Source organism: Neophocaena asiaeorientalis, unplaced genomic scaffold (genome assembly GCF_003031525.2).
Source record: "Neophocaena asiaeorientalis asiaeorientalis breed wild unplaced genomic scaffold, Neophocaena_asiaeorientalis_V1.1 scaffold437, whole genome shotgun sequence".
Classification (NCBI taxonomy): domain Eukaryota; kingdom Metazoa; phylum Chordata; class Mammalia; order Artiodactyla; family Phocoenidae; genus Neophocaena; species Neophocaena asiaeorientalis.
This window is the reverse complement of record NW_020173375.1, coordinates 1,191,401-1,207,656: the sequence shown is the minus strand read 5'-3', so window position 1 is coordinate 1,207,656 and position 16,256 is coordinate 1,191,401. Positions and strand designations below refer to the sequence as shown.

The window sequence follows — 16,256 nt, the reverse complement described above, 5'->3', positions numbered from 1 at the left end:
CACACAATTCGTTATTCGGAAACTCTATCTACATTTTGGCCAAATCCATGTTACTAGCAATGCTACTGCCCTCAAACCAAAATATAAGACAAAAATCCTAAAAACAAAATGTAAGTTAGTGAGTAGTTAGAAATGCATTTAAATGAAAATGTTTCCCTTTTCCTGAGATACGGCAACTAAACATAATAAATTGAAAAATCTTCTTGTGTTTCAAAATATAGGCTAGTGATTTTACAGCATTTTACAAACTGTCAGTAGAATACCTCTGAAGGTTAAAAGTACTCTTAAAATTAATCTGTATAAAAAAGAATAGCTCAAAGGCAGAAGGGATCTGGTGCATTCAAATTGTCCAAGTCAGGGATAACAGATAACAGTTTAACAGAGCTTGCCCTAAGCATACAAAGTCATACCCAAATGGACCTTAATTCAGTTTATACTTCTAGATCTCTAAAATAAAATGAATTGAAGATCAAGGAGTTGGAAAGCATTAAATTAACACCAACCCTGGCTGGAATTCACCAGCAGAAGCTGAAATACAAATTTTCTTGAACTTAATTGTTTTTTGTCTTCAGCTATATATCTCCTTGGGAACCCAGAACCCAAACTCCAGCTGTCATTGTGTAATGACCCTCCTCCCATCCTAGGTATATATAAACAACAAAATATATCAACATACTAAAAAAAAATGCAAAATGATCAATATATTTTCAGAAACATATTAGATATGATAGAGCATTATTTACTGAGGTGTTTATGGACCTGTAAAATTTAAACTTCACTGAAATTTTCACTTTACATACTAACATATAAGCAAATAAACAGCTACTGAGGAGAGACGTCTAACTTAACGATATAGATACAACATGGGGATTGTGATAGGGATTATTGAGTCCACTGAAAAAAGACTCATTCCTGCATAGACTGAGCACTAATTAAGTTTTACTGGTATTACTAACAGAATTTTATAAATCCAGTAATTCAGCCTGGTTTCTGTGATGTGGGCTTTGAAGTGCCTTCTCTTTGTCTACCAAGGAGAATACTTAATTTAGCCTTCATATTTTAACTGCTGGCTACAGAATGGCAAACTTGTTCTACTGCTGTGCTACTAAGAATGTGTTCTGCAAATATGTGTTGACCACAAATGGCTTGTTACCAGTTCATTAAAAGTATAAATTTGCAAGTAAGTTTTTTAGAAATTTTTATAACAATCTGACAGAATAATCTTATGTCTACTGAATCTAGTAATAAAATGACACTAAGATCATAATTAAAAAACTAGTCTTTCACCACCGAGAGTTCAAAAAACACTTATTTAGTGCATCCCCATTCATTTACCAATCCATAAGTACTGAGCATTGTTTTGTGTACTAGAAGCACAAAAGTGAATGAGATAGAGTATCTGCTTCCATGATTTTTATCTTCTAGTGAGGAGAAAATAATATATCAATAGATAATATACAAATGAAAAAATCTTCAGTTAAAGAAAAAAAATATGGTTAAAAAAAGTAAAGTATGGTAAAAAGGAGAGAGAGCAAGTGGGGTGGCTAGGCCTCTCTGAAGAGCTCATATTTAAGCATGCATGAGGCAATGAGCATGATTATATGACAGAAAATGTCCCAAGGAGAGGGAATAAAAAGTGCAAAGGTTATGAGGTAAATTGTTATGAGAGGGGACTCATAAAAGAGCAAGGTACTTAGTATGGCTGAAGCACAGAAATAGGCAGAAGCAGGAGACAAGGTTGAGGAGGAAATCAAAAGGCCAGGTTGTAAGAGTTTTACTAGGATCTAGTTAGGACTCAAGAATTAAATCTAGGGCTTCCCTGGTGGCGCAGTGGTTGGGGGTCTGCCTGCTGATGCGGGGGATACGGGTTTGTGCCCCCACCCAGGAGGGTCCCACATGCCACGGAGCGGCTGGGCCTGCGAGCCATGGCCACTAAGACTGCGCACCCGGAGCCTGTGCTCCACAATGGGAGAGGCCACAACAGTGAGAGGCCCGCGAACCACAAAAAAAAAAAAAAAAAAAAAAAAAAATCTAAATGAGATAAGACCCACTGGAAATTTTGGTGTGGGTGAGAAATAGTCTGATTTATACTTTTAAATGCTATGTGAACAGACTAGAGAGGAGTAAAAGTGGAAGAAGGGAGACCAAATAGAAGAACACTGAAAGAGAACTGAACATATTTTGCCAAAAGCTTACAATAATGATTCTCGAGTTTTTGGCCTTGAGCAACTCAGTAAAGCAATGCTAGCTTGGATTGAAGTGGTAGCAGTAGGTGGAGAGAAAGTTAGATCTGAAATATATTTTCAAGGTAGAGCTAAAAGAATATGATAATATAGGAAATGAGAGAAATAGGAAAGGCAAGGGTAATTAGAATGTCTTGTGCTTATTAGTTATCTAAGTGGACATGGTTAATAGATATACATCATAAAAATATTGGTTTTTAGAGCCATTAAACTGGATAGCATATCGATTCAATGGACGACTGTTCAGCCACTAGAAAAAAATGAGGCATGATTTATATGTGCTGTAAAGTCTGCCAATAAAATTCTTGGTGGAAAAAAAGGCAAGATGCCTGTCACTGTGTGTATTATAATATCATTTACGCATGAAGAAGGAATGAATTATTTATTATTATGTGCCAGTCACTCTTCTAAGCTCTTTACACACACTTATTCATTTATACCTCACAACTCTATCAAGTTAAGTACTATAATTATTTCTTTTATACATAAGAGAAAACTGAGGTATAGATTGGCTAAGAGACTTGGCAATTACACAGCCAGTAACTGGCAGAGATAGAATTTGATTACAGCCGTCATGCACCATAGTCTAAGTTCTTAACCACTACACCATACTGTCTCTCACTGAATATGTATGTGCTATCATATTCATAAAATCTTTGGAAAGATATAAAAGAAACAGGCAACTTTGGTTGTATTCGGAGAAGGGAATTTGATGGCTGAGAGCCATGGGTAGAACACTGACATTTCACCATATAACATTTTTAAATCTGGAATTTTAAATCATATGACAGCATTACTCTCTCACCATCATTTTTTTAAATTAATTTATTTTTTATACAGCAGGTTCTTATTAGTTATCTATTTTATACATATTAGTGTATATATGTCAATCCCAATCTCCCAATTCATCCCACTGACCCCCACTTTCCCCCCATGGTGTCCATTTGTTTGTTCTCTACATCTGTGTCTCTATTTCTGCCTTGCAAACCGGTTCATCTGTACCATTTTTCTAGATTCCACATATATGTGTTAATATACAATATTTGTTTTGCTCTTTCTGACTTACTTCACTCTGTATCACAGTCTCTAGGTCCATCCACGTCTCTACAAATGACCCAATTTCGTTCATTATTATGGCTGAGTAATATTCCATTGTATATTCCCTTTTCTTCACACCCTCTCCAGCATTTGTTGTTTGTAGATTTTCTGATGATGCCCATTCTAGCTGGTGTGAAGTGATACCTCATTGTAGTTTTGATTTGCATTTCTCTAATAATTAGTGATGGTGAGCAGCTTTTCATGTGCCTCTTGGCCATGTGTATGCCTTCTTTGGAGAGATGTCTATTTAGGTCTTCAGCCCATTTTTTGATTGGGTTGTTTTTTTTGGCAGTGTTGGGTCTTCCTTGTTGCACGGGGGCTTTCTCTAGTTGTGGCGCATGGGCCTCTTATTGCAGTGGCTTCTCTTGTTGTGGAGCATGGGCTCTAGGCGTGCAGGCTTCAGTGGTTGTGTCACGCAGGCTCAGCAGTTATGGCTCGCAGGCTTGGTAGTTGTGGCACACGGGCTTAGTTGCTCAAAGGCATGTGGGATCTTCCTGGACCAGGGCTTGAACCTGTGTTCCCTGCATTGGCAGGTGGATTCCTAAACACTGCGCCACCAGGGAAGTCCCAGGTTTTCTGTTTTTTAATACTGAGCTGCATGAGCTGTTTATATATTTTGGAGATTAATCCTTTGTCTGTTGATTCGTTTGCAAATATTTTCTCCCATTCTGAGGGCTGTCTTTTCATTTTGTTTATAGTTTCCTTTGCTGTGCAAAGGCTTTCAAGTTTCATTAGGTCTCATTTGTTTATTTTTGTTTTTATTTCCATTACTCTAGGAGATGGGTCAAAAAAGATCTTGCTGTGATTTCACTACCATTATTTTTTAATAGAAATAATAAAAACATGGAATTGGTTTTCACTTTATTCACTGAGGAGTGAATAAAGATAAAAACGTCTTTAGATTGAGTCTGAGATAATTCAATATTTACAGTCTAGCTTTCTACAGTCCACCAAAACAGTGCTTCAAGAAGGAAGAAGTAGTTATGTCTTTCAAGAAAGATGACACTAAGAAGGTACTGCTGACCTCAACAAGAGCAAAGGCAGTGAACAGGTAGATAGAAACCTGACTGGAGTGGGTTTAAAGAGAATAAGAAGAGAGTGAGTAGAGACAGTAAATAGAAATAATTCTTTAAGATTTGCTATAAAGAAAAGGAGAAAAATAGGACTGTAATTAAGGAGCATGTGGAAACAAGGGAGGGTGTGATGGTCAGTCGTATGTGTCAACTTGGCTAGGCTACAGTATCCAGTTATTTAATCAAGCACTAATCCAGGTGTTACCGTGAAGGTATTTTGTAGATAAGATTAACATCTGTAAGTAAAGGAGACTACCTTCAATAATGTGGTGGCCTCATCCAATTAGCTGAATGCCTTAAGAGCAAAAACCAAGGTTTCCTAGAAAAACAATTTCTGCCTCAAGACTGTACAACTCCTGCCTAAGTTTCTAGCCTGCTGGCCCACCCTACAGATTTTAAAATTGCCAGCTCCCAAATTGTGTGAGCCATTCACTAAAATAAATCTTCCTCTCCCCCAATATATATATCTTTGTGTGTGTATGCAAATAAGAAAATAAGTAACTAAGTATATCTCCCGATGGGTCTGTGTTTCTGTAGAGCCCTAACTGATACAGAGTGTTTCTAAAAGATAAACGCTGTTATAGCATATTAATATAATGATAAAGGGGATGGGGGAACTGAAGCAGGACAGAGAGAAAAAACACCCTGAAGAGTAAAGTTCTTGAGGCGGTGAACAGGAATTGGATCCACTGCACAAAGGCAAGGACTAACCTTAGATAGACAGTACTGTAATAAGAGAAAAAGCAGAGTATATGTGTACTGGTACACCTAGATAAGTAGGTTTAATCACTGAAGGATTCTCTTCTGTCTCTATAAAGCTAGCAAGATAATCAGCTAATTGTGAAGAAAAGAGGATAGCAGATGCTACAGGTTTGAGGAGAAGATGTGAAATAATCTTATAAGAAAGTAGGAATATCCATGGCATAGAATACTGTAATAGGATTGCTAGGCAGCACTAAAGTCCACTTGAGAGAAAAATGTAAAATGCCCAGCCATTATAACTATGTGTTGTTGTTCTATAGCCACTTTCAGCTCCACTTGTGTAGGTATGGAACAGGTAGTAATATGAGGTTTTCCTAGGGGGTATAATGGAGGGCAAGGATGCTGAGGATCCTTCATGAGAAGGACATGATTATAATAAATCTGAATAACAGAATCTACGCTAGGAAAGTGGAGGCAGTGAGGACATCAAGAACACTAAAAAACAGAGTATCAAAGAATTTAAAGCCCCAATAGAAGAAAAACAATGTTGGAGCTGGGACCATATATAAAACAAAAACTGGAACAAAAGAGATTATTGGCAAATGGGATGGTTAAAATTAAGATTATGGACACTGGCCCTTTTATTTACTATTGAACAATTTGCATTTATGTGTTCTTCAACATAAAAATGAAAACTAAAAAGCTGTCTTTATATTTAGTGATACCTACTATACTTCTGAAAACTATTACTATAAACCCTGGAAATATATATGATAATGGGACAAAACTAAATTTTAAAGAGAGGTATGATTATATTCCCTCTTTTTTTTTTAAAATTGAAGTACAGTTGACTTACAATGTTGTGTGAGTTTCTGGTGTATAGCAAAGTGATTCAGTTATACATATATACATATTTTTTTCATAACGGTTTATTACAGGACATTGAATATAGTTCCCTGTGCTATACAGTTCAACACTGTTATCTGTTTTATATATAGTAGTTGGTATCTGCAAATCCCAAACTCTCATCTCCCCCACCCCCTTTCCCCTTTGGTAACCATAAGTTTGTTTTCTATGTCTGAGTCTATTTCTGTTTTGTAAATAAGTTCATTTGTATCATATTTTAGATTCCACATATAAGTGATATCATATGGCCTTTGTCTTTCTGACTTACTTCACTTAGTAGGATAATCTCTAGGTCTACCCATGTTGCTGCAAATGGCATTACTTCATTATTTTTTATGGCTGAGTAGTATTCCATTGCAATTATGTTCCTTCTTTAGTTTTAAAAAACTTATTTAAAAAAACAAAAAGGCTTACAATAAACTTCCTCTATCCAAATAATAAACATTTAATCAATCCCTGTCTCTTAAAAACCCAACCAAAATAATGAGAAAACAATTTTCTTCTTCAATAAATCCAGAAAATTACCTGCAACCCCAAACCACAATGTATCAATATACGTATATGGAAAGCAGACAGATGAAGCATGCAAATCAAACCAAATGGTTGAAAAAGCTTGACAACTATATCTAAAGAAATACAAAAAGAAAAACAATTTTGCTCTGTAGAACCCCAAAGCATTAAGGAATTGGAGAAGTATTGGTGTCCACAGAAGATGAAGTGAAATAAGGTCTGAAAATAGGAGCATTATTTCAAAGTTTGTATAGTAAGTAATTAAATCTCCACTCGAACCTAGGCAGTCAGGCAATTCCCCCAACATACACTCATCTTGGAAGTCCAGAAAGTTTATTCCCTGAAGAATATAAACCAGAGATTTGGACTCATCAGACACAGAGGAGGGATACAGGTGAAGTGCAGAGTGCCCTGGGTGCTCCTTCACCCTGTATAACTCCCAAATGGCGGACAGCAAACAGACTTAAGGAGATTGAAAGATCCTTTTGCAAAGAAGCTAAACTTCCCCAGGGAAAAATAATTATCAATATCAAGAGTTTAGGGTCCACAGTGAAAATGGTATGTGACCACAGGACCACCCTACAGTGATGCTCACCAAAGAGGCCAGAGCCATTGCCCCTCCCTGTCAAACACAACACACACACACACCCATGCCGCCCCCAACCCCCACCCTCTCTGGCAATCTGCTCTTTAGTGTCTCATTGTCAGCAATGACTAGAAAGCCAATGAATAGATACTTAAGGAACGTTTCCAACATGAAAGACACTGATAAAAGCAGAGAATTGGGAAAGAGGTCAGAGTAGGGTGTAAAAAAAAAAAACCTTCAGAGTAATAATTAACGTTGTCAAAGAGAGATAAAAGAAAATGTTACATCCATGAAACAATGTTAAAAAAAAAAGACTTGGATAATGCAAAAGAACTCTTAGAATATTTAAAATGATAATGGAAATTAAGCTCAATAAAGTTGAAGAAATACAAGAAAAGTGAACAAAAAGACTAAGGAATGGAAGCTAAAAGAGAAATAACAAGAAACTCAGGATTGATTCAACAGATTAACATCCAAGTAATATGTATTCTATGAAGAGTGCCCAGCATAATGAATGGGAATTATATACACACATTAGGGTATATCACCATGATATTTCAGAAAATCAGGAACAAAAAGAACATAAAGCTTCCAAAGACAAGAAACAGGATCAGAATCAGAACTTTGAAACAGGATTGGTCTTCTCAACAGCAATACTGGAAACAAGAGGAAAAGTTCCGAAGAAAATTTTCAATAAGTTCCACATTGGTTCAATTAAATGTAAGAATAATTTTTCAGGCATGTAAAATCTCAAATATATACTTTTCCAATACTCTTTTTCTCAAGAACCTATCAAAAAACATGCTACCCAAAAAGGAGAGAATAAGTTTAAAAAAAAAAAGAAAAAAGGGCAGGCCAAAGATAGAGGTTTCAACAAAAGACAAAGGATCCAAATAATGGCAGAAAAGTTAAATAACTTAAAGGACATAAAGATTTTAGAATACAACACAGCCTTATCAAACATAATTGTAAAAAATTAAAAGTACAGAAAATGTACCCCACAAAATTGATTATAACATCCTATTATTTGTTTAAAAATAAAATAAAAAATCCTCACATAAAAGGAAACACCAACATGTCATAACAAAATTAAGAAGTGGTATGATTATGGCTAATTTTTATTTTTGTACTTTTCTCCTTTTCTGAATTCTTTGTAAGTTGTATATGTAATTTTATATGTACAGAAAATGTTTAAACATACAACATGGAAGTATTAATGAAAAATCTACAAGAAATTTTCTCAATTTCTCTATCCTCTTTAGAGCCAAACCAAGCAAGCTCTGTCATTCTATCACAGTTATAATATCTGACACTTACTGAATGACTTGTATATGTGAAACATTTAACACGAATTATTTCATTTAAGCCTCACAACACTCCTATAAAATGGGACTATTAGTAGCAATACTATACAGATGAGGAAAGTGAGGCACTAAAGTTAAGTAACTTGTCCAAGGTTACCAAGTTGATACATAAAGGATATGATTATAAAATGATTTTAAAAATCATAATTTCTTTACAAAAACTAGCCCCCAAAAGAAAACTAATTTTCATACCTGATCACAGAAAGTAAAGGCGATAAATCTAAGAAAATGATACTTCTGTAACTAGAAAACATAAAACATTACTCTAGATACCTATATTTACATTTGAAAGAGTAATTACATTTAAAAAGTTTACTGTATTTTATGTGTACAGTTATATGATATAGTGGCACTCGCAAATTTGGTCTATTATTGAGCATTAATCTCATGAGAACACCAAAAGTCTACTACATACAAATTCTAGAAAGGTGAAAAAAAAGTGTTATATCTAGAGGAGCAACGAGAAACACAAAGGTATTAAAGTTAAAAAAAAAATGCATTGGTGAAAATACAAAGCAATGAGAAAGTAAAAATTTCTTTAATGAATAAAAGGAAAATATAAAGAAATTAAGGAAGAGAGCTTATTTATACTCTACAGTCTGCTCTTTGATAATGCCAGATTGACCTAAAATTTTGAGGTTCTAACCATAACAACCAGAAATATTCAGTCTGGTTAAGAGTTATAAAATACCTACTGAATTTAATAAATAGAATTTGGCATGTGAGAGCCAAAAAGATATGTAAAAATGAAAGTGCATGCTGTTAGTTTTCTTAATAGCAGTTTTTGAAAGATCTGTTTATTTACTTGTTTCTGATTTCCCCATTTGCAATGTCTTCTATTACGAAAATAGTAGGTGTTCAATAAATTCTGAGGAAAAAAAAAAAACACGAGTGAAGGGAAACACTGCACACACTACTGGCTCTTACTGTCATTACAGAATAACAGCTGTAGTTTACTAAATGTCAGGCACTAGTTCAAGCTTTCTTAATTTCTTTTAATGAGGTAGCTATCATTATCTTTCCCACTTTGCATATGAAGAAAGTGAGGCCAAAAGGACTTGTCCAAATTACCCAATTAGTAAAAGGCAGAAAGGGATATGTATTCAGACAGCCTGGTCGAGAACCCATTCTATGAACCCTATATTATATGGTTTCAGCAACCAAAAGCCAAAGAAAAGACATCAATTTACTGAGACAAGATTATTTTCAGTCTGTGATGGGAGAACAACAAAATTTCTTACAGCTTTTCTTTTCTCAGAGTAAAAGTCCAGAGATGCTGACTTGGTAAAAAAAATGTTAATCAACAACAAATCATATGTCAATATAAAATCAACCATATACCAATATAATAATGTTCAACAATGAGATACAAAGAAATGTTTACTTCCGCAAGAATCTGAGAGTGACCTATTATTGTTAACTAGCGGTAAAGACTGGCCTCCCAGCATAATGAGCCACCTGACTGCCATATGATGATCTTAACCACATTTTCTAATTTTTTCAGAATTCATTTTAGAAAAAAATAGAACAGAATCAATCACCATGCTATTATTAATAAAATTTTGTAGTCTTAATCCCCCTTTGTTCAAATTAGCATTTTCACTTTAGAAGTGAGAGGTAGCCAGTATCAATCTATTTGTAACATAGAAAATTATGCAGGTGAGAAAACATCAAAAGATAAAAAAGGTAAACCAACATTATTCATCTCGCCATCTAACAAAAATTTGAAGTCACCAACTTCTAACGTATTGGCATACATTTTAAAAACAAATGCCTAAGTATAATATAACTATAAATCTAAAAAACAGATCCTTTGAGAGTAGAATTATCTTTATAATACCAAACACCACAGTGGTAAAACAAAGGGAAACCTACTTGTTTTTGAGCTGGAGGAGGAAAATATTTTTCATGAAGATTCCATGAAATTGGGGAAAGAAAATATGGCCAGCCTCAGATTGTAAATCTACCAAAATAATAATGACAAAATACTACTTATATAAATTAAATCCACAAACTATGCTCTATTCTAATATGTCTGAGATAGCTATTTAGAAAAGCAACAAAGGCACTTAATTCTGAAGATAAATCGGTAATGAAAACTTTATTACAGTGTAAAGCTTCTTTATTAAGCTGAGTCAGACATATAGGAGAGTATGCTTTACAATTCCAATTAAAAGAATAGAAAAAAATAAGGAAAATATAATACAAAATGTAATTGCTAACAGTCTGTTTCAATTTAATGGTAAAAAGAATTTCAAAAAGAAGGGAGAAAGCACAGTTTACTGGGAAAATGAAACTACTTCTACCTGGAGAATAAACAAACCTGAAGAACTACAAAATGATGAAAATTTTAGTAAAAATGTGACAAAAGTATACAATTAAATGCAATGCATAAACACTGACAATTGGGACATATTATTAACTAATAACAAGAAAATGGGATATTTGGAAAATAGATTAAAAGTACTATTGATAAAACCACTCTGATGATTTATGAAGCTCTAAAACTTATCTTTTCTGTACCCTACAAAACAACTAACCTGATTGTCTCTCTTCTCAGCTAAGATATAAGCAATGTCAAGGAGCATTTTATTCCAAAGCCGATAATCATATCTGGCCATAACTGCCTTGTAACTGTCCATGCACATAGTCTTTGAAGCAGAGGATTAAATGTTCCTGCCCATTTTATCTAGTCCCCAAGACTCCTCCTGCAAAGTGAATAAAAACGATTATCTTTTAATCTACCCCTTATACACATATCATAAAAGAAAAAAAGGGAGGGGGTACCAGAGAAGAGAGCAAAGATGAAAAGAAAATAATCCTTGAAAAGATGGATAATTATTATCCAGCCTGGAATTAAGTTCTCAGCAAGATCTCTGTGCTTTGTTGTTGGGTAGGTGACTGATGTCTCACTTTTTATGAAACTGAGCTTTGGAAGACATGATCATTAATGTACACAGAGAAATTACAGTAATATTTTGAAATAAATTTGAGAATAAGTTGAAAAATAGGTTAGCTTTTAAAAAATAAGTATAAACATAACATTGAACTCCTATTTTTCTTGATTTCTGATTTTGAAAAGTAATTAACAAATACAAATAGGCTAGATGATATAAAAAAAAGCTGAGGAGAAAACCAAATGGCATTTATCAGGCAGTTTTAAAAGCTATCATGATCACAGGTAAATTGTGAGAAAAGAAAGGCACTGGAAGGAGGAGGGAGCAACTCAACTCAAAAGAAATAGGAGGAAAGCCATAATTAAAATATGTTTAAGCACACATAAAATTAGCAATGTATAGATTGCCAAAGGGATAAATATACAAAAAACATGAAAATAATAAAAGTCACTGAAAATGGGCCAATGGAAAGAAGAGCTGAAATGGACCATCATAAAGTCAGTAAAATACAGTAATATTTCATTTACATGGCAGTGAAGGACAAATGCAAATGAATTAAACTGCATTTTTCAGGAAACTGAAATGTTTTAAAACTCAAAATATTCTGTATATTTCTATAATATACTATTCCTTCTCTTGTGTTCATAAATAGAGTATGTGGCATATATTTAGTCTTTTATATAAAATGCACACAGGTTTCTGGATTAAACAGAGGTAGCTGGCCGCTACAGAGGAGCCCCAGATTGCTCTGTATCTTGATATCTGGAAGCAAATTTTTTTTGTCTTTTTTGTTATAAATTATCATTTCACAATTCTGTCAGCAGGACAGAAAATCTAACACTTGCCCTCCAATCTAACACTTGCTTCTCTTTCTCTCTTGACATTGGGAAACTAGATAATAACTGTTTATGGCAGTAATTTTGGCTATTCAGAAGTAACTTCTATCTTATGTTTAAGTTTTGTTTATTTCAAATCACTGCATTTACTATGCATCTGAAAACCAGCTAAACAGGAATTACTGTACGTAGATAAAAGAAAGATGAAAAGTAAAAAGAAAATATAAAGAAAAGAAAAAAAGCAAACATAAAGGGCAGAAGATTCTAAAAGTGATGAAATTAGAAAGAAAAATTGTATAGCATCAGATAACTTTTAAGTAATAAATAGTATATTTACAGTACCTTTTCAAAAAGTTACAACTGGGTACAAGATCTCTTTTTATTCCTAATAATGAGGAAGAGGATACTCTCAAAACACAGAATAAAATATGTTTGATGTTTGTTCTATATAGAAAATTTTTTCAACAATAAATTGTGTGATTTTACCTTTTTAAAAAAGATAAAATTAAGTAAAAGATCTTCCTCTTTTCCCAGTGAGAAAAAGGACACCCTCAAAAGAATAACTGTGTGTCATGCTTGCTCCATATAGAACTGCAACTAAGGGAATAATGGAAACTAATAATATGTATTAACCACATTAAGGAAGGAAAAAGGAGTGGAAAAAAATATGGATGACTCTATATAAAATTATCACACTGGCTTTAGGCAACAAGTTAAACCAGAAAATGATAAAATTTTAAATCCAGGGTTTGCAATGTGTAGTCCCCAAAGTATCAGTGTCAGCAACAGCTAGAAACCTGTTAACTCGGGGGCAAGGCCACACAATCTGTTTCAGTAAGGCCTGGAGGTGATTCTGATGCATGCTAAAGTTTAAGAATCAGTGCATTCAATAAATTAGATAAATGAGAAATTTAAATTCAAGATGAAATGCAATTAATTAAATTAAATCTCATTTTTTGTCATGGTAATGTGCAAGATGAATATAGCCAGAGTTATTGATATTAAAAAGGATGTAATTTGGGAGTATTTAAATATATGTGTATGTACATACACACACATACTCTCTCTCTGTATTACAGGAGAAAAAGAACAATCATTTAGTCATTTTAGGTAAACACAGTTAAAATCGTTGAGGAATTGAGAACGATGGCTACATTAACAAAATTACCTTGTTACGGAAAAACAAGGGGAAAAAGAACATACTTGACTCAGAATTTGTCTAGATAATTCTAAAATAAAAGCAAAAGTGAAAACTATAATGTCAGTTCTTCAGGACTCAGCCTACCTACCTGAACTGATTTTAGAGACATTACATTTAGGTTATTACAGCACTAGGAATGGAAAAAATGCCAGCTAGGTCACACTTACCTATTACAATTGGATAGAATTGTTTAAAAATACATATATATAAACAAAATTTACACATTTATGTATAATAACAATGAACTATGAAGCAATGTAATTAAGTAGAAAAACTACTATGAATTTGGAATTTCAACTATTATTTGGGTTTACCAAAGAACATGGCCTGGTGGACTCTTAAAATTTATTTGGTTATAAAATAAAAATGCAGGAAAATACATGTTCAGAAAGAGATTTGGTAACACTCGCCAGAAAATTTCAGTTTTCATTCTCAAGACTATCAAATGCCAGTTATCAAAATAGGCACACATTTTACTTAGAGAATACAAACCATTCATGTGAATTTTGGAGAAAAACTATTTTTCAAGAGCAAAGTAATGAATTTAATATTTAATCTAAATAAAACTTAACTAGAATAGAATATATTTAACAAAACTAAATTGAAAAGGAAATAAAATGTTGGTTACTTACCAGCAAGGGTACTTGTATGTCTAAAAGCTCTGACCTGGGAGTCTGACAAACCAGTCAAAAGGGAGATTACTGTGTCCATCATATACTCATCATAAATTATGCTATACTGACATTGTCGAATCAGGACTCCAATAAATTCACAAAAGTTTGAACGAAATTTTTTCCACTGAGGTCCAGGCATGGTAAGGGGGTAATCACCACTGTCCTAAAAGGGATAAAAAAAGAACATATTAAATGTGACATTAAGTTTGATCAGTATTTTTTCCTCCTACTGGAAAAGGAACATTTTTCTCAGAGTAGATATGGACAGAAATCAAGGGGCATAAGATGGCTTTCTCGTTTTTTGCTTGTTTTGATCTTCGACATCTAAATTGTTAAAGTGCTCAAAATTATTATTTACAACCAGTATTTAATCCATTATTCTAAGCCATTCATTCAAAATAATAGTTCCAGTTTTGCTGTACTTGGGTCCTAGTTGAGATAATTTAAAGTAGGAAATTAAAAAAGAATTGAAGTTTAGACTAGAAAGGATATTTGCTACTGAATTCAGATCAAACTAATGATGATACCTGTGACATATAGCATCTTCCAATTATTTTAAATAGACACTTTAAAGAATTGACAGTTTCAAGAGTATAAGCACTTCACTAAGAAGTCCAAAACCAACTTTTCACATCTGAAACTGCAAACCTGTTTTTTCCAATTTTACTATGAACTTTCAATTAACTCTATTTTATGGAGTGAATTTATTAACTTTTCAACGAAAAATATCTAGCATGGGCTCTTGGTATCACGAGATTGTGTTGTCTTGTTTAAAATACAAAACTGACAGTTGAACCCAGCAGAGGTTTCCCACTCTAGCCTAAAACATTTTGGTGGAGGAATGGAAATTCACAAGGCAGAGAGTGCGAAATTCTGTGAACATAGTTATCTGTATACTCTCAGTTTGTGGCTATTTGTCTTTTCTAGGCCAAACTTCTGTTAGGAAAATTGGTTATAAATGAGGTCTTGAGCTCTGTTGGTGTCCCAGGAAAGAGAACTAGTGTGACACTTAGAACAGCAAGAAATCCCAAGAGCAAGGAACAGAAAGCAGAGATAGGGAAGAGCTTGGCAGTCAGTCAAATACCCCCAAAGAAAGTTAATTTTGGCACTACATGAGTATTATGTGGGTTACTAAGCTCTATAGGACATCAAAAAGGAACTGAAGGGGCTAGCTGAATCCTCCCTGCTCTTTAGACTGGGGGTGTGGGAGCACAGACTGGAGAGGGTAGCAGGATGGAGAGGGGAGATGCTTCTCAAAGATATCTCTGAAGGCTGCCTGCTGCGTAAATTTCACAAAAGCCCACCAGGGTAGAGCCTCTTTTGCTTTGTACCAACTGTGAGATTCAGCCATTTAGTGCTCACAACCAGATCTGGGCCCCAAGGAAAGTACAAAGAAAAGAATCTATCTAAACAGCCCCAACAGCAAGAGGAAAGGAAGCCAGAAAAATCACCATTTAGGAAAACCTAAATAAAACCTAAGTATACTTCAAAGATTCAAATGCAGCATAAAACAAAACAAAACTCTAGGGAACTGAAAAACACACTTTTTTTGAGGTATAATTCACATATAACATTAGTTCCAGGTATAAAATATAATGATTCAATATTTGTATATATTACAAAATAATCACAATAAGTGTAGTTGACATCTGTCACCATAAACAGTTACAAATTATTTTGCTTTTCTTGTGATGAGAACTATTAAGATCTACACTCTTAGCAATTTTTCAATATGCAATACAGTATTAATAACTATAGTCACCATACTTTACATCCCCAGGACTTATTTATATTACAACTGGACGTTTGTACCTTTTGTCCCACTTCACCCATTTTGCCCATTCCCCCCAACCCCTGGCAACTACTCTGTTCTCTGTATCTATGAGCTCGCTCAGTGTTCTTCTGTGTTGTTTTGTTGTTGTTGTTATTTTCATTTCACATATAAGTGAGATCATATGGTATTTGTCTTTCTCTGACTTATTTCACTTAGTGTGATGTCCTCAAGGTCCGTCCATGTTGTCACAAATGGCAAGATTTCCTCTTTTTAACAACTGAATACTATTCCTCTGAGTGTGTGTGTGTGTGTGTGTGCGCGTGTGCGTACATACCACATTTGCTTCACCCATTCATCCATTGATGGACACTTAGGTTATTTCCATGTTTGGC

The 16,256-nt window shown here is 34.1% G+C and overlaps 1 protein-coding gene across 1 annotated transcript in view; it reads right to left on the bottom strand.

Moving 5' to 3' along the window:
* Nucleotides 1–16,256, bottom strand: part of STAG1 (STAG1 cohesin complex component) — a 418,973-nt gene that overhangs the window by 152,591 nt on the left and 250,126 nt on the right. Inside the window, exon 7 of the mRNA XM_024746228.1 lies at nt 14,049–14,253. Coding sequence (XP_024601996.1) covers nt 14,049–14,253 — 205 coding nt within the window. The remainder of the gene's footprint in view (nt 1–14,048; nt 14,254–16,256) is intronic.